General features: G+C 37.2%; 1 protein-coding gene across 2 annotated transcripts in view; it reads right to left on the bottom strand.

Annotated features, from left to right (window-relative positions):
• Window positions 1–26,234, bottom strand: part of QRFPR (pyroglutamylated RFamide peptide receptor) — a 50,045-nt gene that overhangs the window by 1,754 nt on the left and 22,057 nt on the right. For both annotated transcript variants that reach the window (XM_038564762.1, XM_038564763.1), the window contains 3 exons: window positions 8,201–8,359; window positions 5,189–5,250; window positions 1,016–1,251 (listed from right to left, as the gene is read on the bottom strand). In XM_038564762.1, coding sequence (XP_038420690.1) covers window positions 1,016–1,251; window positions 5,189–5,250; window positions 8,201–8,359 — 457 coding nt within the window. The remainder of the gene's footprint in view (window positions 1–1,015; window positions 1,252–5,188; window positions 5,251–8,200; window positions 8,360–26,234) is intronic.

Raw genomic sequence — 26,234 nt, 5'->3', positions numbered from 1 at the left:
TACCTCATCCCTATATTTTTCATATTATAAACATCCTTATGATGTATGCTCATGATATGTCTAGCACTCTGCTAGATGCTTTCCAGGGATGATATCATTCATCTTCTCAGTAAGCCATTTGACAGATGCAGAAACTGAGGCACAGAAGGTTAAGTAACTTGCAAAGTCAGACGACCAGTCAGATATCCAAGGCATTTAAACTGTAGGGGTTAGTGTGGACTTAAAGTTAGGCAGCTTAACTCAGTGCTTAAGCCCTTATTCACTTTATGTTGAAGAGCACTCTTCTGAGGAAGTGGGAGAGCTCAAGCAGTTAAGTCCCAAAGTTCTCAACAGTCCAGCACTCTGCAGACAGGGAGGATTGCTTCATACAAACTGGGCACTAGAGGTCGCTGCACACTTGAAGAAATGAGAAAATACCGCCCCACAAAACATAAGGCTTTGGTTTTGGTTTTTGTGTTTAATAGCCATTCCATGTAGATTATAAAATAAGCCATATTGACTAGAAGTGCCATATCAGTAAATTAGGTTTAAAATTTGTATTAATGAATATGATCAGAAAAGAAAGACATTATTATTATGTCAATAATAATAATTTAAAGTAAATAGAATACTCTGGTCACCAAAGAACTTTCATACATATCTCATGTATTTTAGCATCACTTTTGGGTAGGAGGAAGTGAGGATGGATATTTATTAAGCTCCCTGGTACCCATGAAGAAATCAGGAGCCCTAGGATTAAAGAGACTCATCCACACCAAGTGTCTGGTGTGGTGGGAAGAGCACCACAGTTCTTCCTGTCATGTCATACTGACATGTAGATGAAAATGTAAGAATTATCTAAATTCCTGCCATACCTAAAAGCTCCAAAGTTCAAAGTCAGCCCATGCCTAAACACAAATTACAAATGGCAGTTTGGCTAAATTTCCCAGGAATTCAGAGATCCCTGGCAACTGCTCCTTCAAGCCTGACTAATTATAAATATTTTAAACAGAAGTGAATATTTCATTAAACAGACCTGGTTATTTTTGACATTTCTTTTCCATGAATAGTTCGAAGCACTGAGCAATCCCCCACTCTTTTCTTTATCCAAAGTTCATAACCAATTTTACTGTATAGGATAAGCATCAGCATAAGAGGCAGGAGGAAGAGGATGACGAGGATGAAGGTGGTATAGATCTTCTGGTGTGCAGGGCTGGCCCACTCTTCCAAACAGCAGATGTGTTCTTTTTCATATAAGAAGTCATACTTAATCTTTAACATAAGAACAATTCAGTTAGAGGAGCCAGAGTCACCATCAAAAAAACAGAAAGCAGCCAAGTTGTATTGTAAGGCTGCATTTTTCAGATCCTATGTATTTACTGTGGGTACATATCAGGTGAGATACAATTTTGATTGTTCTTTTGTTGTGAAGGTCATTTTTCCATTTCATTCATTTCTTATATTCTTAATGGTTTTATACTTCCTTTTTTATTTTTTTATTTTTTTCCTTTTCTATTTTTAAGTGGAATTGAGATCAATAGCTTGTTTATTTTTTAAATCTTTCTCAACTTTTTACCTTAGAGCCATAATTTTCCAATTCAGGGAAAGAGCTATATACTCTTTGACCAAAATGTGTATGTATACAGTCCAGATAAAGAACATTATTTCCAGATAAATAATATACTACAACAACCAAAGTATGTATGAAAACAATGTTTTGTACTTGCATGTCACCTACTTTAATGTTACATTATTTTGCTTCCTCAATTGTTGAAGAGTCAAATTTTGACAAGGCATCAGATGTCTTTGAATTGATGGGTACTGAACGCCTATATTCTGTTACTGCTATTTCAGATTGGAACAATCACATTGCTTATAAAGATTTTAGAACGGTAACTGATAGCTTTAACATTCTGAGATGAAAAATAAAGATTCTGAGATGAATAAGAAATTGGGATTCAAACTATTGTCAGTCTACAAATATTCAGACTCAGCTATAAGCCTTTGAGGTAGATATTTTACAGAAAGGCAATGTCTCTTTATTAACACTATTTCTGACAGACTCATGAGTTCAAAATATTATTAATAATAATATCAGTAATAATAGAAAATGCTAATAAGGGACAAACTAAGCAAAGCATATTCAAGAGTCATTTATCTAGATAATAAGAACAAAAGAGAATTTAGCAAAACTATTGCCATTTTAGTCATGTTAGAGCTTTCCAGATGAAGAAAACCTAGGTCTTAGACTTATTTCTTCCTTCATTCCTGCAAATTTTATCACCAATCTTTAGTCAATTGAATTGGGGAAAAAGCTTTCTGGTATACTCATCAAAGGTAAGAGAATTCAAGCTCTGATCTAGGTGTTTTTTACAAATACAACAAGAGATGAAAACACTTATTGAATAATAATTTGAAGATCCAAACTCGCTGGGAACAGGATATAAAGTGAAATTCATTCTGACTCCATGTTGGCAAAGGCCGCAAAGGGCAACAACCATGGGGGCAACATATTGGCACATCTTAAAGCATAAGCTATACTAGCAGTCTCCAAATAGGTGCATGCTGCTCTGGGGACAAGCAAAACACCATGGGCAGATGGTTTTAAGGGAGCCAGTTTCAGATCTTCTATTCACAACCATACAGTTCACTAAAATTCTACTACCTCAGGATGCCTGGGTGGCTCGGTCGGGTAAGCATCTGACTCTTGATTTTGGCTCAGGTCATGATCTCAGGGTCCTGGGATCTGACCCTGAGTCAAGCTCTGTGCTCAGTAGGGAGTCGGCTTGGGATTCCTTCTCCCTCAGCCCCTCCCCCTGCTCATGCTCTCTAACGCTCTCTAAAATTAATTAATTAATTAATTTTTAAAAATCTCGAAAAATCCTACTACCTAGGAGAAGTCTGAGACTGAGCATTGTGCTGGCTCTCCATTCCCAGTTTCTTGTTTCTAATTCCTCTTCTCCCTATCTATATGTCAGGTCTCTTACAATGAGACAATGAAAAAGGAGGTGGTTTGAATTACTGATGTCAATGAAGCCACCTTGATCAAGAAACCATAAATACATGATAGGGCTTTGTGCTTTTCCCTATCTTAAACATATTTCTATTCAGGGTAAAGCTTGGCATTAGAAAAAAAGGTGCTTTGACAGGTATTGAATGTTGTGAAATCACATGTTTCATACAGTGAAAGGACAGAAATGATGACAATTTTAAGTTAACCACTTTGTTACTTCCATCCCCCGAACATTGTCAAATACATCTCTCCTGAGAAAGAGCCCAGTGACAGCAAAGCAAAGAGAACTTCATTAGGTGGAAATGGTGAACTCGGGGGTGCTTTGTTTCATCCAGGTGAGAAATTCAGGCTTTGTGCATGCTCACACACTCTCTCTAGTAGAAATTTAGAAGTGAGAAGCTGGCTGTGGGGATGCATATTAATACATTTATCTGGTATGAAAAATGAAATCACACTTCTTCCTGACAGAAATTTGATTTGGCTGATTTGGCTGATAGTGAGGAGCAGCTTTGCCAGTTACATATGCATTTTCTACAAAGTAAATAACTTACATATTTAAACTATATTTAGAGCATATGATAAAATAATTTTATTTAAAAAATAGACAAATCCCGTTGTGTCTATGAGCCAGGAAGGGACCCCACAAATGAGTACTGGGTTGGGTCACTTATGAGAGGACTCCATTGGTACAGGATTCCTAATGGGATAAGGACAGCTTTGGAGAAAAGAACAGACCACATACAACTATGTGTGGAAGCTCAAAGGTCTTGATGAGCAGCCTGCTGGAGAAAGGAATAACAGTCAGAAGCCTCAGTGTTGTTATCTTTGGAAAACCCCACAAGTAAAGAATTGATCATGGGCAACAGTCACCTGCAGAGAGCACAATACCCAAGGACACCAGCCCCTTCCTCTCCCCACCCTTCTCACCAGTGCACAAGGAGCCAGAGGCAGTCAATTGAATGGAAAAAGAGAAATGCACAATAAGGAAGCAGAGAGGAAGGGGATCATGCCCCCTTTCCTAAAACAGCACAAGCTGAGGAGAGGGAGACATTTTGCATCAATTGAGAGTGTAGATTTATGTGATTATGACACTGGGCGTTTTAATAACAGAACTAACACTGTTGTGGCTGCAAGTCACCAGAGGAATGTTGCTCTCTGAATGGCTGGAAGAGTAACAGGGCCTGCTTGGGGCTGCATCCACAACATTGGGTCAGAGTACTAGGAAGTCCTCAGATCACATTTTTAAAGGTAGCAAGGGACAGAATAAAATTACCTCCTGCTCTCACCCAAGTCCAGATCATTCAGTATACTGGTTACATAAAAAAATCAAGTCGTATTTTAAATGTGCCCTTGCCTGAGGGCTCATTTACTATCCTTGCCAGTGGACATCGCATATCCAGTAAAATTTCACATTTATCAATTTAAAAAGGTATAAAGAAAAAAAATAAAAATAAATAAAAAGGTATAAAGAGGATAGACAGTTCAAAAAATTATCTTAGTGGGGTGTGAACAACTCTCTACTGCCTTTGAAGGCTACTGTCTGGGCTAGATCACTTAGGCAGGAAATACTGAAGTATGCATGCCCTATCCGAGAGACTGGGTCGCTAAAAACAGCACGGTGCTCCCTCTACTGTGAATCCACATGCAATGCTGGGCCCATCTGATAAAGGTGGGAGGGAAGGAGAGAGTTCAGATGAAATGATCCTGTGTCACGTTCCAATTCAAATTTCAATGTGTTAATATATGGGAGGCAGATAAGAAAGAACTTATGAAATAGAATCAATTCATAAGCAGATAATTACTAATAATAATTAATAATAATTAATGACAAATTCTTAATGTGATTTCAAAATTTTAAAAAAAATCTAGAGCAACCATTGAATTCTTAAAATGTAGTAAGATTCTGGGGGTCACTAGGACAGGCATGCTCAGCTGGCAGGAAAATGTACAAAGTGATCCTGGTGAATTTTCTTGTAAGCCTGAAAGTCTTAACAATATAAGATCAAGGGAGAGCTAGATACACAGAGGGGGGAAAAAGTCTCAAAACAAATCATTGCACTTGAAAAGTTTCCAGTGAAACTTTTCCAGTAGCTGGGGTCATACAGATTTGCAGGAAGAAAGTGGATTATCATTGAGAGGGCTGGGAAACATCTCAATAATATGACTCTCAATAATCAACCCCAGCCCTGAATCTACCTCAAGGCGTTGCACGTGCCACATGGGCGATCCGACGATGACCGCCACCAGCCAGACCACACCTGCCAAGACATTAAAATCATGAGAATATGGTTCAGTCAGCAAAGCAAAACACATGCATGCTTATGCCATAAAGCAGATGGTCTAAGCATAAAGACTCCTTATATGTGATCATCTCTGCCCTGGAACAGTGCGGTGGCCTCCATGTTCTCACAGCCACTCTTTCACTATCCTCAAAACTGCTGCTGGAATAGTCTTCCTGAACCATTTTAAAATGCTTAATTAAAACTCCTTAAACATTAAAAAAAAATCCTGACTAGTATTTCAGTGCCTATAAGATAAAACTCAAACCCTTAACACAGTCCCTGAGGTTCTCTTACTTGCTTCTCTCTCCTCTTACATTTCTGTCCATGTTCTTCAAACCAGGGTCCTCTACTGAAGAACTTACAGAATGCATTGTGCTGCTCTGTGCCCTACAGTGTCACTCTGGATTAGTACCCTTTTCCCAACATCTATCTGTGAACTTATATTCCAGGACTTGACTCAAAAGTCACTTTCTTTAGGAAATCTTTGAAGTCCACCATCATTTCCAGATAGAACTGACTGCTAATTGGCCGTTGTCTCCATGTGCCGTCTAGAGTGACATCCTGTTGCTCTTGGTTGTTTCTTCTCAACTTCCTCTAAGATCATTGAGGGCAAAGACAATGCAATTTGGTTTGTTTGTTTCCCCAAATACGAGTCCAAGGAAAATTACTGGCCCTTAGTAGGTGTCGATCAAGCACCTGCTGTTTGGTTGTCAGACATGATATAGATCACCATCTACCATCTCTTCTTAAAATTGAGTAAAATTTGTCTTAAGCATCACAACATGAGTATTATTTCCTTATTTACAAAAACACTTAAAACATCAGAAACCAGAGTGCTCTTTCCAAATTCCTTGGCCTCCACGTTTTGTTGGGGGAATTGCTTTAATGAGGTGCCCTCAGCCACACACAAAAGAGAATCTGAATAGTTTAGGATGAAGCTAGAACCAAGAGACCCAACATCAATTCTGAGAGCAATTTCTTAGCTCAAATTCTTCTTGTTTTTTCTGTATTGGGTAACACCAGTGAGAAAACAGTGTATTGCCTTGGGTTTCAAGAAACTGAGACTCACTTAAACTGTAACTGGTGTTTCTCATAAGGAAACACATGAACTGACACTGCCTATAAAAAATCATTATTAGGGGCGCCTGGGTGGCTCAGTGGTTGAGCATCTGCCTTTGGCTCAGGTCATGATCCCAGAGTCCTGGGATCGAGTCCCACATTAGGCTTCCCATGGGGAGCCTGTTCTTCCCTCTGCCTGTGTCTCTGCTTCTCTCTCTGTGTCTCTCATGGATAAATAAATAAAATGTTTTTTAAAGTCATTATTATTCAAAGATTTAAGATAGTTCTAAGACTCATAAATCAATCTCTCTTTACATCATCACACACATCTATTCCGTTTTGGTCCAATCAGTATCTCATTATGCTATCTTTTGTCCAATTACTTTTCCGGTCTTTAGTAGAAATGAGTCTAATTTGCTTAGCTCATTGCCAATCCTTCTGGCTCTACTGCCCATTCAGGGAGAGAAGGGCCAGGGTTAGATTCATATTACTGGTATAATCTGTGAACCCATCGGTAAGTGAGTCTAGCAGGTCGCTGCTGATGGGGGCAAGGCAGTTTCAGCTAGGAGGTACTGGGCGTGAAGACAAGACTGGTTCCTAGTGTAACAGAGCTAGAGAGACATCAGGCAACACTGCACAAAAGCCCTACAGGGAGACGAGCCTTCTTGGTTTAAAATCTTTTCTGTCTCTCATGACTTTTTTGAGTCGAAAGTTCCATGACTGCCTGTTACTGACTTTGCCTTCAGATATTGGAACTCTCCCTCTCTTTCCTTTTTTAATAACTTCTCTCCTCCATGTATGCCTTTTCTCACCTGCTTTCCACATCCACACATGCTTTTCAGATATTGTGAAGCCGAAAGATGTCAATTATTAAAAGGGAGATGAGGCCTTTGAATTCTTTGTAGGTAGGATGTGCCAAACATTTGAAACTAACTAAAACTAAGGAATATTTTCCCTGTTTTCTCACTATTTGGCATTTCAAAGCCTTCAGGAATTCTTTCCCACACTGGCTAAATTCCAACAGCAGAAACAAATATTTACTCATTCCTCTCAAGATATTAGTAAAAATTGCTCTTTTTGGTTATTGCATTTGTCACTCTCTTAACCTTTCATTGGTTAGCTATCAGACATTCAAACCACTGGGAAGTGCATTAAGATTTTAAATGGCTTGATTATAACTATCAAATGGAATGTTTCCATCTTACTGTGCTAGGCTTTAGGATGTTGCTTCGAGGTCACCACCTGTCAAGAAGTACCTGCTCATCATGACTTGCTGACTCAAGACCAGTGACAGCAAGCCAAGGATTCAGAAATGCCTGGAACAAAATTACAAAGTGGATGGAATTTGTCTTCACCAGGTGCCTCCAGCACTCAGCACCCAGGGTTCTCATGACCCTGGTGGCTTTCTGCTGTTGTGACCATTGGGGCCACCTCTGAGCAGCACCCTTGTTGTCTACCTTTCTAAAAAGCACCTTTCCTTCTCCTATCAAAAGCTATCTGCTCTAAGAAGGGCATTTTAGCTCAGATGCCTTTTACCTCAGGATGACAGTTTCCTAATCTAATAAATGTTAATGTGGTAATGCCACTAAAAGGTTATCTTAAATTAGCTGAAAGTAGTGTTAAAAAGTTAAGACTTAAACTGAAAAAGTAAGGCTGAAATGAGAGATTTTAAGTGTGGGAATAGGCCTAAAGGTGAAAAGGAGTGGGGGTCAAGGTAAATGGGGAGAGGTCTAAAATCCCAGTTGTACCGCATGCCTACAAGCTCAACAAGAAGCTACTAGTCTGGTTCCTCAATATGATTCATCTTGAAGAAATTCTCTGTGTTCTGTAATAAAGACTGGCAGTACTGCCACTGGTGCCTCCTCACCTAACATGGTGAAAGCTCTCCTGTTGGTGTACTGTCCCTTCATTTTAAAAGGATGCACAAGTCCCTGGTGCCTTTCTGCAGCAATGCAGGTCATGGTGAGAATTTCTGTCACGACAGCAGTAGACTGGACAAATGGCAGCATCTTGCAAATGAAGGCACCTGCAGCAAGGAAACAGGACAAGGTAAAATCATGAATAGAAGTTTTCTCTGTGTTTTTGTAATTGTTGCCATTAATTCTGAGCCTCTGTTAAAAATTTTTAGGACTACATAATCGCATTATAGACTCAAAATAACCGAGAAAGGTTGAACTGGCTGATATTTTCTCGAAGTTCCTAAATTATAGGTGATTACATGTAAGAGGACAATGAAAAGGCAAGTAAGTATCTGATCATTGATAATAGGCAGAAAAAAAAATCAACATGAGTCTTGTTCAAGAAAGAGCAAAGTCAGTGTGAATTGGTCTCCTGGAGTGTCAACTACACAGTAATCGTGGATTATTTCTTCCTTTTTGGTTCTCTGCCAAATTATAACAAAAGAAGAATTCTCATCAGATTCATATTTCTTTTTTTATTTTTTGTTCTCCTTTGACTTTCTGCCCATGACCTTACATGTGGATTACATCATTACACCCTTTAACTGATTTAGCTTTCTCTAATGCAAAGGTCTTAAACTGATGGCCCCTGGGCAAGATTTGGTCTGCAAACATGCTTTGTGTGATTTACAGAATCTTCTTAAAATATGTGAACACATTGCCAGTATTTTGAAATGTTCACACTATCTGTCTTGCCCCTTCATCATTTATTTGCAACCCTAGTCTGGTATCTCTGCTCTTGAACCTATCTGCCTCATCACTATCAAATTAATTACTCTGAATTATCAGAAAATCAGAAGATCAGAGAATATGAAAAGTTGGAAGAGACCTCAGAAGTCATGGAGTGAGTGCAAGCTCTCCCCAAAACCAGAAGCTGTCTTTTCAGCTTCTCTCACAGACGCTCTGCCAAGCTCTGCTTGAGCACCTGCAGAGAAGGCTTCCTTGCCAGCGTACTCCCATCTCAGACCAATATTTGGCTCTTCTTTTCTGCCTAGAATGATCTTCCCCCAGAGAACTCTCTCACACCATTCATCAAAGTATTTGCTCAGATGCCTCCTTCTCAATGAGGCTGACCTGCTCTGACAGCGTATCTGTGACCTCAGTCCTATTCTCCTTCCACCTCCTCTCATCCCTTGTCTCTTATTCTACTCTTTTTCCAAAACCCTTTCACCTTCCAACAGATTACATAATTTACTGATTGGTTTCATTATTTATTAAAAGTTACCCCATGCCTTCCAAAACGTAAACACTCCAACAGCAAGGATTCTTGTCTGTTTTCCTCACTGATACATTTCAAGCATTTGGCATGGCACAAGAGGGCTCTCAACCAACATTCACTGAATTGAAGATAATGAGTAACCCAGGAGGCTTTTAAACCTCTAGAAGTGCCTCCATTCAACTTTAGGAAGACTCTCACTGGAGAAACTGTTTTTTTTAATAATTCCACCCACTTCTTCCAGTTTCATTTTCTATTTCTTAGTTTTAGAACTAACCAACCATCTTTTCCAGACATCAGCTCTTCATATATTTGAAATAAGCTTTTCATGTCACTCTTAAGTCTTTTCTGGTTGGCCCAGCTGTTTCCCATTTGACGCACTAATCAGACCTTTCAATTTCTTGCACATCTTCCATGACTTTCTCTGGTTAGTAACTATATGGTCCTAAAGGAAGGAAACCCACTGTCCTCAAGATGAGGTCTGGCTAAAGCAGAAACTGCAGGAGTATATTGCCTCTTTGGGTCTGAACACCTTTTTCTATGACTGTAACTAAAATTTACATCAGCCTTTGGTGCTAGAATTTTCAATGGTTGGTTTCTTTTATACTTGAAATCAATCTGAAGTAAACTGTTTAACAGAAAATTATTGTTTTCTTATAGAAAATTATTGTTAATCTAAGATTTTTGTGACTGAGAAAGAAATGTATTCAGATATCACTGTAGATACGACCTTTCCAGTCCTTTTTGGAAGTTCCAAGTTTTAATCCAAGAGCCAATCACCCTCATTCTCAGCCTCTGTTCCAGTTTCCCAAATCCTAACCCTGTTCAAAGTTTCTTTGTCTAGCAAGATAGTTTATATGCTAAATGAACAAATTTATTTTCAATACTAATGTATTTCACTGTTTGAATACTGATCATTACCTTAAAACCTGTTTCAGATGTGATATTTGAATAGAGGTATATGTAAATTATTCATCTGAATATTTCTCCTTTGTCATTTTTTAAAAATCTGATGAGTTTCTTCTATTCTTTCAACCAAGTTGTTTATTTTTAAAAAATAGTTAGATAGGCTGAGGTTAAAAAAAAACACCAGAAGAACCTTTCCATGAAAAAAACATAGACTTTGGGATCCCTGGGTGGCTCAGCAGTTTAGCACCTGCCTTCCGCACAGGGCGTGATCCTGAGATCCTGGGATCTGGTCCCACATGGGGCTCCCCACAGGGAGCCTGCTTCTCCCTCTGCCCGTATCTCTGCCTCTCTCTCTCTCTCTCTGTGTGGTCTCTCATGAATAAATAAATAAAATCTTTTTAAAAAGAAAAAAACATGGACTCATTATCAACACAATTTAGGTGTAAGTATCCAAACAAGTAAGAATTATTATGGTAATGTCCACTGTAGTGTTGCCTCATGGTAGTGTTATCCATCCTGAATATATTCATCTTGTCTAACATAATAGCAATGGGAAATTGGTCAACTGATTCCCTGCTATCAAAACAAACTCTGATCCTGATTCACCTTATCTATTAGTTAGCACTCTGAGCCTCAATTTCATTATTTGTTAAAAGGGATTAATAACACCCATTTGTCATAGGACTGATGTGTGTGCTTTATAAAATCACATAATACCCAGCACAGGATGTGTTCTTTAATAAATGGAAGCTCTTTATCATCCAAAAACCTAGTTAAAAGAATCGAGGTAAATTTGGTACATGCAGAGCTAACAGATTCTTTGTGGATGGATTCTAAACTACCCACTAGAGGACATCTAGTTTTATAACATTTCCCAGAAAGAAATAATGCGGCTCAAAAAACTCAAGTGATTTGCTCATGTCCACAGAGCTGTTTATTGACAGATGAGTGTTTGTGCCTACGTCATCTGACTCCAGTTCTTTTCACTGTGTCACCTTCACTTATCTTAACACACCTATGCTATCTGGGAGTTTTCTTGTCTCATAAATGTCTAATAATCTTGTTTAAAAATCCACTTGAGAACTTTGCACCAAGTTGTAGTGACTCTATAATCCATTATCTTACCCTTCTAATGCATCCAGACAGCATTTGCCCAACTTATTACTTCTGACATTTCTTCAACTAATACTCTAAGAAATTATCTTCAGGGTTTTTTTTAAAGATTTTATTTATTTATTTATTTAGAATGCAAATAGGGGGAGGGGCAGAAGAAGACAGAGAAAGAGAATCTCAGGCAGAGTTTGTACTGAGGCAGGAGTCCCACACAGGCTTGATCCCAGGACCCTGAGATCATGACCTGAGCTGAAACCAAGAGTCAGATGCTTAACGGACTGAGCCACCCAGGACATCATTTTCCAAGGTCTAGAAGACTAAAGCAACATAGGTATTGAAGAGTTTGTATTTTTTTTCCTCTGCCCTTCATTAAATTTCCAACCCTCCCTTCCTTTTCCAGCTCCTTGCACTGGTAATCTCTCTGATGACTCTTTAGTCAGCTCTTCTACATTTTAGTCTTCCCAATGTAAATTCCCAGGTCTGAGCTACTTTGCAAGAATGTGTCATTGGTGACACTTCTTCCTATAAAGGGCAATTTTAAACTGAGGTAATCCTAGAATTCCCTATATAGACCACTGTTTTCTTGGAATGTCCTTCCCTTTTTCCCTTATGGGATTATCTGATCTTAATATCAGCTTGCGTTTCTTAAAGTCTGCTTGGAATGGCTGTTTCTCATAATTCGATTATCCAGGGTCCACCTGTATTTTCTAGCAGCAACACAATCTCCTCTGGTACATAAACTCTCTCCTATGTGGGCAGATAAGGTAAGCAGCCCTCCTAGGGAAGACAAAGAATTCTCACAAAGAATCTATCAGCTTCCAATGTTCCAAATTTACCTCAATTCTTTGAATCTGTTGAAAGAATGCAACAAAAGTGGAAGGGGGGATTGAGGTGCTACAGTGCTATGTTCACTGGATCTTGAGTGTTAACAGACCACAGCTTAGTTACTGCTGCTGACTTCTGAGAAACCTTGGTTCCTCAGTAACGGACCCATTCCTCCAGCTTTACACTGATTCTATGAGCCTCCCACACCCTTCTTGTACCTTCCTATCTCTTAAGCCACTTAGCTATCAATAGTTGCTTATGACAAAGTAAACTTCTTTGATATACTCTATTTTTATTATCTTTCCTCTAGAAGATGGATTTCCTAAAATGTAGAAATCTCTGGATAGTGTTCCTTCTGTGTATATTGCTAATTCTAAGATAACACAGTCCAAATCCTACTATTACAATTTACCTCCATTGCTGCTTCCATCTCTACTATGTATAGCTCTTGCATTAGACGCTGCAAGTTTCCTTTGACTACTCGATGAGGAACAAATGCTTTGGTTTTACTATTTATTGCCTTCTACTTCCAATCTTACCTTATTTATACAACCTTATTTTCTAGAACATGAGTTCTGTTCTGGACATGAATGGTGCTCACTGTATCTACTCAATTCTGCCCTCACCTCCTACGTACACAGTGTGGGTCTTGTGACTCAAATAGAAACAAGACCTCATTATTTCTAAAAATGATGCTTAGAAATTGGGAACAATTTGACTTGCAGTTGTTTTCACCCTAGTGTAATGGTGATTTTAAAACTGACCCAATGGGAAAGACAGAGTAAAGAGAACAGAATATTCACATGTAGAAAAATGAAAAGATTCTTTTAATTTAGGAAACGGCATCATGAACTATAATTGCATAAAAGTATCTAATGATAGCCATTCTCTGAAGAATTTGTTCCCAGGTTGGTAAAAAAAAAAAAAAAATGTAAATAGACATTTGCAGTTTCTATTATTTAAAAAAGACTACTTTATATAACCATTATTTGAAACAATGCTTTAAAATATTATAAAATAATCTAGCATTATAAGTCCTTAATTTCCTGTGCCAAAAACAAAACAAGCCATATTCAAACAATCGATGCCCACTGGCCCAAATATAGCCTGTAAGTTTCTAGTTTTATTCAACATGTTTCTTAAGCAGATATCAATGAGCAAATTTACCAAATTCTGAATCCTTCCTCATCTCCTTCAACCACACCTTATAGTAGGAGAGTGGGGAACAAATTAAATATAGTCAAAATCAAAATTCTTATACAAGCTGTGGCTGAGAACCACAGAAGAGTAAACTATGGAAGGCCCTCCAGAGAAGAGCCAGGTTGAGGCCTTTCCATCAGTGTTCCTTATAGCTCTGTGTTTCTAGGGGTACTCTAGAAGCTTCCAAGAAGGAGGAGAGGCAGGCTCAAGGCAAGAAGGGAGAAGAGGTTTTATGCTCTGACCCTGCTTCAACTGAAGCACTTCCAACTGCATCTAGTTTAATTGTTGAAGTTCCAGGATAGAAGCCACCCATAATTCTAGAGAAGTTATAAACCCTAAAGAGGTCTTATTCAAAATACACTATAATATTGTGTCTATTTGAGCCACATAACCCAAAGAAAATAGTTGCTAAATATTTTAAAAGAGATGTGTGAGAGATAAGATGACAGAGGAGTAGGGGACCCTAATTTCACCTGGTCTCTGGAATTCAACTAGATAGTTATCAAATCATTCTGAACACCTGGGAAATCAATGGGAACTCAGAGAAAAGAATTGCTACAATCTTACAAATAGAAAAGTGGCCACTTTTTAGAAGGTAAGAGGTTCAGAGATGTGAATCTGGGACAATATATAGGAAGATATGGAGGAGGTTAGGGAACTTGCTTAAGGAGGCCGCCGCAAAGTACTATAAGCAGCAGAGTGCAAAACTAGAACTTTTAGAAGTCTGCTACAGTGGGATACATCCTGGTTTAAAGGTGCTCAAGTGGCAAAAGAGGGTGGAGTCCCAGGTGCTACAATATTCTCAGGATCCCCAGGGTCACAAGAAGAATGGGAGTGCCTCAGTGTGGCAGAGTTCCCAGGCATCAGATCAGGAAGCCAGCTGAAAATAGTTGAGTCTAGGTTCTGGCTTTCTGCACAGTGTTGCCATAAACTGCAAATTGCTGCACTGTCATGGGACCACTCTCTGATCAGGATCCCAGCAAAAGGCAGAAATCCAGGGAGACCCCACCCCGCCCCTGCCCTGGGAGGAATGGACAGGCATTGTTCCATGAAGCACAGGTCCCGAAAGTTCGGAGACTCCAACGGGGTCACGTGCCTGAGATAACAGTGCTTGGTCAAAGGCTGGGTGAATACAGAGTTTGGTTGGAAACAAGGGAGACAAGAATGAGGACTGCATTTCCTTGGGGGTGCGCTGAAGAGTAGGAGGATAAAGACAGGGGTGCTGTTATATTCATTCTGCCTGTCCGTGCTGAAAGTCTTCAGGGAGCAAAACATAGTGCCCAGATACCACATAGTGCAATCTGGGGCCACTCACACTGAGCCCAGTCCCCTAGCAAGGGGAGTGCAGTTCCACCAGGGCAAGGACACCTGAGAACCAATACAACAGCACAAGAGAACCCCCCTCCAGAGGACCAGCAGGAACAGCCAGTTAGCACCAAGTTTACTGATCCTAGAAACTGCAAAATTTCAGCTCTGGGGGAAAATAGTGGTTCTTTTATTATATTTTAGCCTTTCAATTTTATTTTTTCCAGCTCTTTTCTTATTTTTTCCATTCTTTTAAAAAATTCTTTTCTAGGGCAGCCCGGGTGGCTCAGCGGTTTAGCGCCTCCTTGAGTCCAGGGTGTGATCCTGGAGACTGGGATTGAGTCCCACGTCGGGTTCCCTGCATGGAGCCTGCTTCTCCCTTTGCCCGTGTTTCTGCCTCTGTGTGTGTGTGTCTCTCATGAATAAATAAATAAAATCTTTTTAAAAAACTTCTTTTCTAAAAAGAAAAGTTTAGTTTCTTCTAAAAACTTCTTTTCTAATTTTTATTTATATATGTACATATACAAATATATATATGTATGTTTCCTTTCATTGTATTTTATTTATATATATATATATATATATATATATATATATATATATATATATATATATATAAGTTTTTCTTTCTTTCCTATTTTGGGATCTAGTTTCATTTAACAAACAGACCCAAAATACACCAGGATCTAGTTTATGGTTTTGTTCTGTTTTACTTCTTGTTTGATTTTATCTAGTTTTGTTTCTGTTTTCTTCTGGTTTGTTTTGTTATTTTTCTGGTGTTGTTGTTATTTTTGTCTTTTCTCTCTCTTTTATTCTTTTCTGGACATAATTACAAGATGGGAAAACACACCTCAAAAGAAAGAAGAGGAGACATTCCTCACTGCCAAGGATTTCATCAATATGGACATAAGATGTCAGATTAGAATTCAAAACATGGATTATAAAGATACTAGTCAGGCTTGAAAAAAATAGAAGACAGTAGGGAATCCCTTACCATAGAAATAAAATTAACTACAATCTAATCAGGTCTAAATTTAAAATGCTATTACTGAGATGCAGTCAAAAATAGAGACTCTAAAAGCGGGATAAACAAGGCAGAAGAGAGAGTCAGTGATATAGAAGACAAAATGATGGAAAGTAAAGAAGCCAAGAAAAAGAAAAAAAAACTACTGGATCACCAAGGAAGATTTAAATAAATCACTGATACTATATGATAAAATAATATTTGAATAATAGGGGTCACATAAGATCAAGAGAGAGAAAGAGTGGTAAAAGGTTTATTTGAATACATTGTAGCTGAGAACTACAAGGTTAGAAACATATGGCTGGCAGCAGACCTGTCCACAGAGATCTGGCAGGCCAGAAAGGACTGGCATGATATATTTACTGTGTTAAATGCGAAAAATATGCATCCAAGAATACTTTATCCAGCAAGGCTCTCATTCAGAATAGAAGAGGAGACCAGGAGTTTCCAGAACAAACAAAAACTAAAGGAATTCATGAACACTAATCTAGCTCTGCAAGAATATTAAACAGGATCTTTTTAGTGAAGACAGATCCCAAAAGCAACAAAGACCAGAAAGGAATAGAGAAAATCTACAGAAACAGTAACACTAAATCCATATCTTTCGATGATTACTCTGAATGTAAATGAACTAAATGCTCCAATTAAAAGACATAGGGTATCAGAATGGATTAAAAAAATCAATATGCTGTCTACAAGAGACTCATTTTAGACCCATAGACACCTCCAGATTGAAAGCAAGGGGGTGAAGTACCATTTATCATGCTAATGGACATCAAAAGAAAGCTAGGGTAGTGATCTTTACATCAGACAAACTAGATTTTAAACCAAAGACTCTAATAAGAGATGAGAAAGGACACTACATCATGATAGAAGGGTCTATCCAAAAAGAAGATCTAACAATTGTAAGCATTTATGTCTCTAACTTGGGAGCAGTCAGTTATATAAATCAATTAATAACAAAATTAAAGAAACATACTGATGATAATACAATAATACTAGGGGACTTCAACACCCCACTCATAGCAATAGACAGATTCTCTAAGCAGGAGATGAACAAGGAAAGAAGGATTTTGCATAACACACTGGACTAAATGGACTTCACAGATATATTCAGAGCACTTCATTCTAAAGCAACAGAATACACATTCTACTCAAGTGTACATGGAACATTCTCCAGAATAGATCACATATTGGGTCACATATCAGGTCTCAACTGGTACAAAAAGATTACAATTATGCCACGCATATTTTCAAACCACAATGCTTTAAAACTTGAACTCAATCACAAGAGAAAATTTAGAAGGAACACAAATACATGGAGATTAAAATGCGGGCAGCCCGGGTGGCTCAGCGGTTTAGGGCCTCCTTCAGCCCAGGGTGTGATCCTGGAGACCCGGGACTGAGTCCCACATCAGGCTCCCTGCATGGAGCCTGATTCTCCCTCTGCCTGTGTCTGTTCCTCTCTCTCTCTCTCTCTCATGAATAAATAAATAAAATCTTTAAAAAAATGCATCCTACTAACAAATGAAGGGGACAACCAGGAAATTAAAGGAAAAAAATTTTTTTTAGATTTTACTCATTTATTCACAAGACACACAGAGAGAGAGAGAGAGAGAGAGAGAGACAGAGAGGCAGAGACACAGGCAGAGGGAGAAGCAGGCTCCATGCAGGAAGCCCGATATGGGACTTGACCCCGGGACTCCAGGATCATGCCTTGGGCCAAAGGCAGGTTCTAAACTGCTGAGCCATCCAGGGATCCCCTAAAGGAAAATTTTAAAAAATACATTGAAACAAATGAAAATGAAAACATGACAGTTCAGAACCTTTGAGATGAGGTAGAGGTAGTCCTAAGAGGGAAGTATATAGTGATATAGGCCTTTCTCAAGAAACAAGAAAAGTCTCGAATACATAAACTAACTTTATACCTAAAGCAACTGTCAAAAGAACAGCAAATAAAGCCTGAATACATCAGGAGGAGAGAAATATAAAGATTAGAGTAGAAATCAATGATATAGAAATAATACTAAAAAAACAAAACAGCAGAACAGCTCAATGAAACTAGGAGCTGGTTCTTTGAAAGAATTAATACAATCAATAACCCCCTAGCCAGACTTATCAAAAAGAAATGAGAAAGGATTGAAATTAATAAAATCATTAAAGAAAGAGAAGAGATCACAGCCAACACTGAAGAAATAGAAACAATTATAAGATAATATAATGAGCAATTATATGCCAACAAATTAGGCAATATGGAAGAAAAGGATGCATTCTTAGAAACAGATGAACTACCAAAACTGAAACAGGAAGAAATAGAAAACCTGCACAGACTATAACTGGCAAAGAAATTGAAGTAGTAATAAAAAAATCTCCCAGCAAACAAGAGTTCAGGGCCAGATAGCCTCCCAGTGGAATTCTATCAAATATTTAGAGAAGAATGAATGTATATTCTTCTGAAGCTATTTCAAAAAATAGAAATGGTGGGAAAACTTCCAAACTCATTCTATAAGGCTGGCATTACCTTGATCCTAAAACCAGACCAAAAAGGAGAATTATAGATCAATATCCCTGATGAACATGGATACAAAAATTCTATCTTGTATCTTGGATCTATTCTATCTTGATGCAGTAAATACAAAACATTGATCTTATCTTGATACAGTACATATAAAACATGATACAGTACATATAAAACAACAGTACATATAAAATATTATTCACCATGACCAAGTAGGATTTATTCCTGGGCTGCAAGGGTGGTTCAGTATTCCCAAATCAATCAGTGTGATACACCACATTAATAAAAGAAAGGACAGAAACCATATGATCCTCTCACTAGAAGCAAAAAAAAAAAAAAGAAAGCATTTGACAAAGTATAGCATTCTTGATAAAAACTCGCTGAAGTGTAGGGATCAAGGGAACATACCTGAATATCATAAAAGCCATATATGAAAGACCACAGTGAATATCATCCTCAACAGGGAAAAACTGAGAGCTTTTCCCTAAAGTCAGGAACATGACAAGAGTGTCCACTCTCATCACTGTTGTTCAACATAGTACTGCCATAGTCCTAGCTTCAGCAATCAGAGAACAAAAAGAAATAAAAGAATCCCAATCAGCAAAGAAGTCAAACTCTCACTCTTCATAGATGACATGATACTCTATGTAGAAAACCCAAGACTCTAAAATTGCTAAAACTCATATAGCAATTCAGCAAAGTGGTAGGATATAAAATCAATGCACAGAAGCCATTTGCATTTTTGTACACTAAAAATGAGGCAGAAGAAAGAGAAATCAAGGAATTGATCCCATTTATAACTGTACCAAAAACCATAAAATATCTAGGAATAAACCTAGCCAAAGAGGTAAAGGATCTGTACTCTGAAAATCATAGAAGAATTATCAAAGAAATTGAAGAAGACACAAAGAAATGGAAAACATTCCATGTTTGTGGATTAGAAGAACAAATACTGTTAAAAGTATATGCCACCCACTGTAATCTACACATTCAATGCAATCTCTATCAAAATACCATCAAAATTTCTCACAAAGCTGGAACAAACAATCCTAAAATTTGTATAGAACCAGAAAAGACACTGAATAACCAAAAGAAAATTGGTAAAGAAAACTAAAGCTGGTGGCATCACAGTTCTGGGCTTTAAGCTGTATTACAAAGCTGTAATCATCAAGACAGTATGGTCCTGGCACACACAAAATAAATAAAAAATAAAATAAAATAATAAATAAAATTTAAAAATTAATTAAATAAATAAATAAATAAAATAAAATAAAATAAAAGACATATATCCATGGAACAGAATAGAGACCCAGAATTAGACCCTCAAATCTATAGTCAACTAATCCTTGACAAAGCAGGAAAGAATATCCAATGAAAAAAAGTCTCTTCAACAAATGGTGCTGGGAAAATTGGACAGCCACATGCAGAAGAATGAAACTGGACCACTTTCTTACACCATACCCAAAAATAAATTCAAATGGATGAAAGACCTAAGTGTGAGACAGAAAACCATAAAAATCCTAGAGGCGAACACAGTAACCTTTTTGACATCAGCCATAGCAACTTCTTTTTAGATATGTCTCCTGAGGCAAGGGAAACAAAAGCAAGAATGAACTATTGGGACTTCATCATGACAAAAAGCCTTTTGCATAGCAAAGGAAATAGTAAAAAAATAAAATAAAATAAAAGGGAACCTGTGGAATGGGAGAAGATATTTGCAAATGATATAACAAATAGGGGCTAGTGTCCAAAATCTATAAAGAACTTATCAAACTCAACACCCAAAAAACAAAAAAATCCAGTCAAGAAATGGGCGGAAGATATGAACAGATATTTCTCCAAAGAAGACATACATACATATGGCCAACAGACACATGAATAAATGCTCAACATCACTCAGCATCAATGATATACAAATCAATACCACAATGAAATATTAAGTCACACCTGTCAGAATGGTTAACAACTCAGGAAGCAACAGATGTTGGTAAGGATGTGGAGAAAGGGGAACCCTCCTGCACTGCAGGTAGGAATGCAAACTGGTGTAGCCACTCTGTAAAACAGTATGAAGTTTCCTCAAGAAGTTAAAAATAGAACTACCTTACAACCCAGCAATTACACTACTGGGTATTTATCCAAAGGATACAAAAATAAAGATTCAAGGGGGCACCTGTGCCCCAATGTTTATAGCAGCAATATTCACGATAGGCAAAATATGGAAAGAGCCCAGATGTCCACCAACAGATGAATTGATAAACAAGAGGTAGTATATACATACATACACACACACACACACACACTATGGAATATTACTCAGCCATCTTGCCATTTGCAATGACATGGATGGAACTAGAGGGTATTATGCTAAGCAAAATAAGTCAGCCAGAGAAAGACAAATATCAGATTCTCTCACTCGTGGAATTTAAGAAACAAAACTGATGAACATAGAGGAAGGAAAGGAAAAATGAAAAAAGATGAAACAGGGAGGGAGACAAACTGTAAGAGATTTTTAACTATAGGAAACAAACTGAGGGTTGTGGAGGCAAGGTGGGTGAGGGATAGGGGTGGACATTAAGGAGGGTACATGATGTAATGAGCACTCAGTGTTATACGCAACTGATGAATCACTAAATTCTATATCTAAACTAATAATACACTACATGTTAACTAAATTAAATTGAAATAAAAAATCTTTTAAAAGATGATATTTAGCTCCTCTAGGCCCTGTGCTTACTGATGTATATTTTAAAATTATCTTGTCTATGTTTTCAAAAAATCTTTCTGGGATTTTAATAGAAATTACATTAAACCTATTGATTGATTTGGGGAGAACTGTTATCTTTAATATCTTGAGTCTTTCAATCCACGAACACAGTATAACTCTCCATTCTTCTATTCACTGACTTCCTTCATCAGCATTTTCTAATTTTCAGCATGTACTACCTGTATGTTTTTGGTTCATAGTATACTTAAGTATATTTCTTTTCTTTTTTCTTTTTTCTAAGATTTTATTTGTTTATTCATGCTCTCACAGAGAGAGAGGCAGAGACACAGGCAGAGGGAGAAGCAGGCTCCTTGCAGGAGCCCGATGCGGGACTCGATCCCGGACCCCAGGATCATGCCCTGAGTCAAAGGCAGATGTTCAATCACTGAGCCACGCAGGCATCCCAAGTATTTCATTTTCTTTGGAGTAATTATAAGTAGTATTGTATTTTTCATTTAAGTTTCTGAATGTTACTTGGTAATATATAGAAATACCATTAAGTTCTGTGCACTGATCTCGTATACTGTGATCTTGCTGAATTTACTTATCATAGGAATTTTTTGTAGATTCCTTGGAATTTTCTATGCAGAAAATAATGTCATCTGCAAATAAAGGCATTATTTCTTCCTTTCCAAACTACATGTCTTTTATTTCCTTTCTTTGCCTCCCTGCAGTGACTTGAATTTTGAGTGCTATATTATGTAAGAGTGGTGAGAACAAATATTCTTGTCCTGTTTCCAAACTTAGAACAAAAGTACTGTTTTTTTACCATTAAGCATAGTGTTAGCTGTAGGTTTTTACATTTTACATTTTCTTCAGCAAGTTGAGGAAGTTTCTATTTCTAATTTGCTGAGAATTTTATCATGAATGGTGCTGGATTTTGTAAAATGTTATTTCCTGAGCAATTGCTGTGATTATATGATTTTTCTTTTTTAGCTAATTACATTGATTGGCTATGGTGGATTATATTGATTATTTTAATCAATTTGAGTCAGCCTTATACCTACAATAAATCTCACTTGATCGTCCTTTTTTTTTTTTTTTTAAGATTTTATTTATTTATTCATGAGAGAGAGAGAGAGAGAGACAGGCAGAGACACAGGCAGAGGGAGAAGCAGGCTCCATGCAGGGAGCCTGATGTGGGACTTGATCCTGGATCTCCAGGATCACGCCCCAGGCCGAAGGCCACGCTAATCCGCTAAACCGCTAGGCCACAAGAGCTGCCCTTGATTGTCCTTTTTATATGTTGTTGGATTCTATCTGCTAATATATTAAGGATTTTTGTATCTAAGTTCATGAAAGATAGTTGTCCACATTTTTCTTTTTATTGTACTCTCTTTCTGGTTTATTTATCACAGTAACAAACACCTCATAAAATGAATTAGTAATTATTCCCTCTGCTTAAGTTTTCTGAAAGAGTTTGTGTAAAAGTAACATTAATTCTTTAAATGTTTCATATAATTTTCTAGTATAATTATCTGGACACGGAGATTTCTTCTTGGCAGATTTTCAGATGCAAAGTAAATTTGTCTCTTTCTTTTAAAAAATGTATTTTATATCACAGAATTATGAGCAATAATAATTGCTTCTCCCCAGAGCTTTTAATTTTCTTATAACACTCTCTTCAATAACTTCTTTGGAAAGGTTTTGGAGGTTATTTCCTAAATTCATGAATGTAGTTTCCTCTATCTTAGACTCATAAAGTAATATTTTTAAACCCCTATTCATTGGCTTCTCAACTTCCAACAGTTTATCTCGTTCCTCACTTTGCAAGATGATACCCCACCTGCTTCCTCCTTTTCTTTCTCTCTTCTTCCTTTAAACTTCTATCAGTTTAGCTTTACCTTTACTTTAAGGACAGGGATAGCTTTCCATTCTGTCTCATAGGCATATTAATTATTCTGTGCTTGACCTACATTTTAGTTATAACAGATTAATACTATAAACAGCATTTTCATTATTATAACTAGTTCAATATTATAATGACAAAGCCAACTTGTATGCTCTAAATACATTTCTTTTTCTGATTTTTATAATTGTGATCCTTGTTAACTTACTTATAGCTCTAAAGTATGTCATATTTTAATCTAGGCCATAACTTTCTTGTATAATATTTTTGTTTATTTAATTCTTCCCAGAGTTTTTGATTTCATTTGTTTTTTCTAGTTGGAAGAAGAAACATGTACCTTCATCAACACAATCTAGTGGTTTAGAGTATGAGCTCTGGAATTATTGCCTAAGTTTGGATCCTGTGTCTACCACTAGTTAACTGTGTGACCTAAAGCAAATTGTCTTACTTCCTTATTTCTTGTTTTCCTATCTTTAAATGTTAATGATGATAATACTACTTGTCCCATAAGTTGGAAGATTAAATGAAATAATAAGTATAATGTGCTTAAGACAGTGCCTGGCACTATGTTAAAGTATATTCATGAATGTTAGCTACATTTATTGCTGTTATCATCCCCATCATCACCATCTTCATCATTTTTACTATTATATCTCATCATTTTACTATTTTATCTCAACATAACATTTACTGCTTAGAATCAATTACAAATGGCGTTAGGAAAACTGGGCAGCAACATGCAAAAGAATGCAACTGGACCACTTTCTTATGCCATACACAAAAATAAATTGAAAATGGATGAAAGATCTAAATGTGAGATAAGAAACCATCAAGATCCTAGAGAACACAGTCCATAACCTTTTTGACATTAGCCATAGCAAAGGCTTACTAAATATGTCTCCTGAGGAAAGGGAAACAAAAGCAAAAAATAAACTATCAGGACTTCATCAATATTTGTTCTATGAAGATCCTTCTAGAAGACTACTTACTTCCAATTTTTTAAAAGATTTATTTATCTATTTTAGAGAGAGAGAGAGAGCACGAATGGGAGGGACAGAGGGAAAGGGAGAGATAATCTAAAACAGACTCTGCCCTGGACTCCACACTGGACTCTCCGACATGGGGTTCATTCTCATGAACCTGAAATCACTACCTGAGCCAAAACCAAGAGTCAGATGCTTAATCAACTATGCCACTCAGGTATCTCTACGGACTTCCAATTTTGATTATTACAGTTTTATAGGGGTTTGGGTTTTTTTTTTCTTTTTTAAGACTGTTGTAGAGCTGTTACCTTAACACCCATTTTCACTGGATTCCTTTGTCATTTCTTTCATTTCATGGCTTCTTATTCCTTGTGTTTTACATGAACCTTTTCAAGTAATTTCTTCAAAATAATGATTTTAAAGTAAGCTCATTAAGCTCTTGGATATCTGAAAATGGCTATAATACAACTTTAAATTCAATATCACCTTCCTTTGAAGACCTTGCTTTATTGACTTTTAGCATCTACTTTTGATGTTAATGCATCTTTATTATTCACCTGATTTTTGCTCCCTTCCAAGTATCCTGCTTTACTATGTGGAAACTTTTATTGCTCTCTTTATAATTGGAATTCTGAAATAGTGTGGAGAAATGTTGAATGATGTGTTATTTTTAGTCTTCCTCTTTGGCTCTATGTGCACCTTTTGAATTTAGAGACTTCTAACTCATCTATTTCTGTGTTTTTCTTTGAGCATCTTTTTGTGTATGTGTGTGTAACTCCTGTTAATCAGATGTTGGAATTCCTAGGTTGCTCTTCATATGTTTGACACTTTTGTTTAAATATATTTTTTGCTTTATAAATTCTCTTTGTCTGTTTGTTCCAACATCATGGAGATTTTCTTGTCTTTGTCTTCTAGCTGTTATAATTTATATATAAGTTCAGCAATCATGTTTTCACTCTTGAGAGCATTTTCTTATTCTCAAAGTGTTTCTTTTTCAGAGAAACTTACTAATGATTTATGAATTCAGTATCTCCTTAAATCCAGATATCTCCCACTCAACATCATTAACCCATTCATGAAAAGAAGACATTCTGTGTGGGATCCCTGGGTGGCTCAGCAGTTTAGCACCTGCCTTTGGCCCAGGGCGCGATCCTGGAGACCCGGGATCGAATCCCACGTCGGGCTCCCGGTGCATGGAGCCTGCTTCTCCCTCTGCCTATGTCTCTGCCTCTCTCTCTCTCTCTCTCTCTATCATAAATAAATAAACATTTATTTTTAAAAAGAAGACATTCTGTGTGAAATATGCACTGGTAACCTATTTTCCATCATTTAAAAAGACAAATTAAAGTCCTAGCAGATTTCCTTAACTGTAACTTGTGACTGAAACACAGTGAAACCCTCCTTCACTATATAAAATGTTGAAAATAATGCTCTTGACTGGAAAACAGAATGGTTGTTATAAAATGGTTTATATGCATGTTTCTCTGTATGCAGCATTCTCATGATGCATCATGAGTATTTTTTTCCCAACAAGGCAGGGCAAACAGCACACATAAATTAATATTAATAAATTAATAAACATGTTAGAAGAAGGTAAAGGTAAAATTTGCAACAAAAATAGGGCAAATACCTTGGATGTCCTGTAGTTCACGAAGAAAGGAACACAGGAAACATGAAAAAGGAGGAGAGCTGAAGTATAATCATGGTCACTGGTACTGGAAAGTGATATCATGGGTAAGCAGAATTGCAAAGGAACAATTTCAGGCAAACTATGAAACTCAGAAGCTTACAGATTCTTTATCGCTCCTGTACTGAAGCAGGGGTACTAAATGGATCTTCAGGGAGGCAGATGACATTTGAGCATGAAAAACTACAGAATGGAGCTTTATTTACTGTCCTCTAGTTATGTTTATAGAATTCTTTGCATAGTGCTATAAGGAGGATCAAGCAATAACATCTCCACCAACTTCATTATCACTGTGTCTGTATAGCCCACAGATTATTTTCAGCAAGCCATGTCTCATGGTTTAATTGAATGCTTTCCAAGTTACCATTAACTCTTCCAACTGATATTCTAACCAAGTTCAGTACTCGCTAATTTATCAGTATGATATTTAAAGAATTCTTCAATATCTTCTTCATTGACCTTTTCTCAAAGCCAGTTTTCTTTGCAAGAGTTAATGAAGAATTGCAAAGAATGGCTCAATTGCAAAGAATGTATATAATGATGTGAAGCT

This window comes from Canis lupus, chromosome 19 (assembly GCF_011100685.1).
Source record: "Canis lupus familiaris isolate Mischka breed German Shepherd chromosome 19, alternate assembly UU_Cfam_GSD_1.0, whole genome shotgun sequence".
NCBI lineage: Eukaryota > Metazoa > Chordata > Mammalia > Carnivora > Canidae > Canis > Canis lupus.
This window is presented reverse-complemented; position numbering and strand designations above follow the sequence as displayed.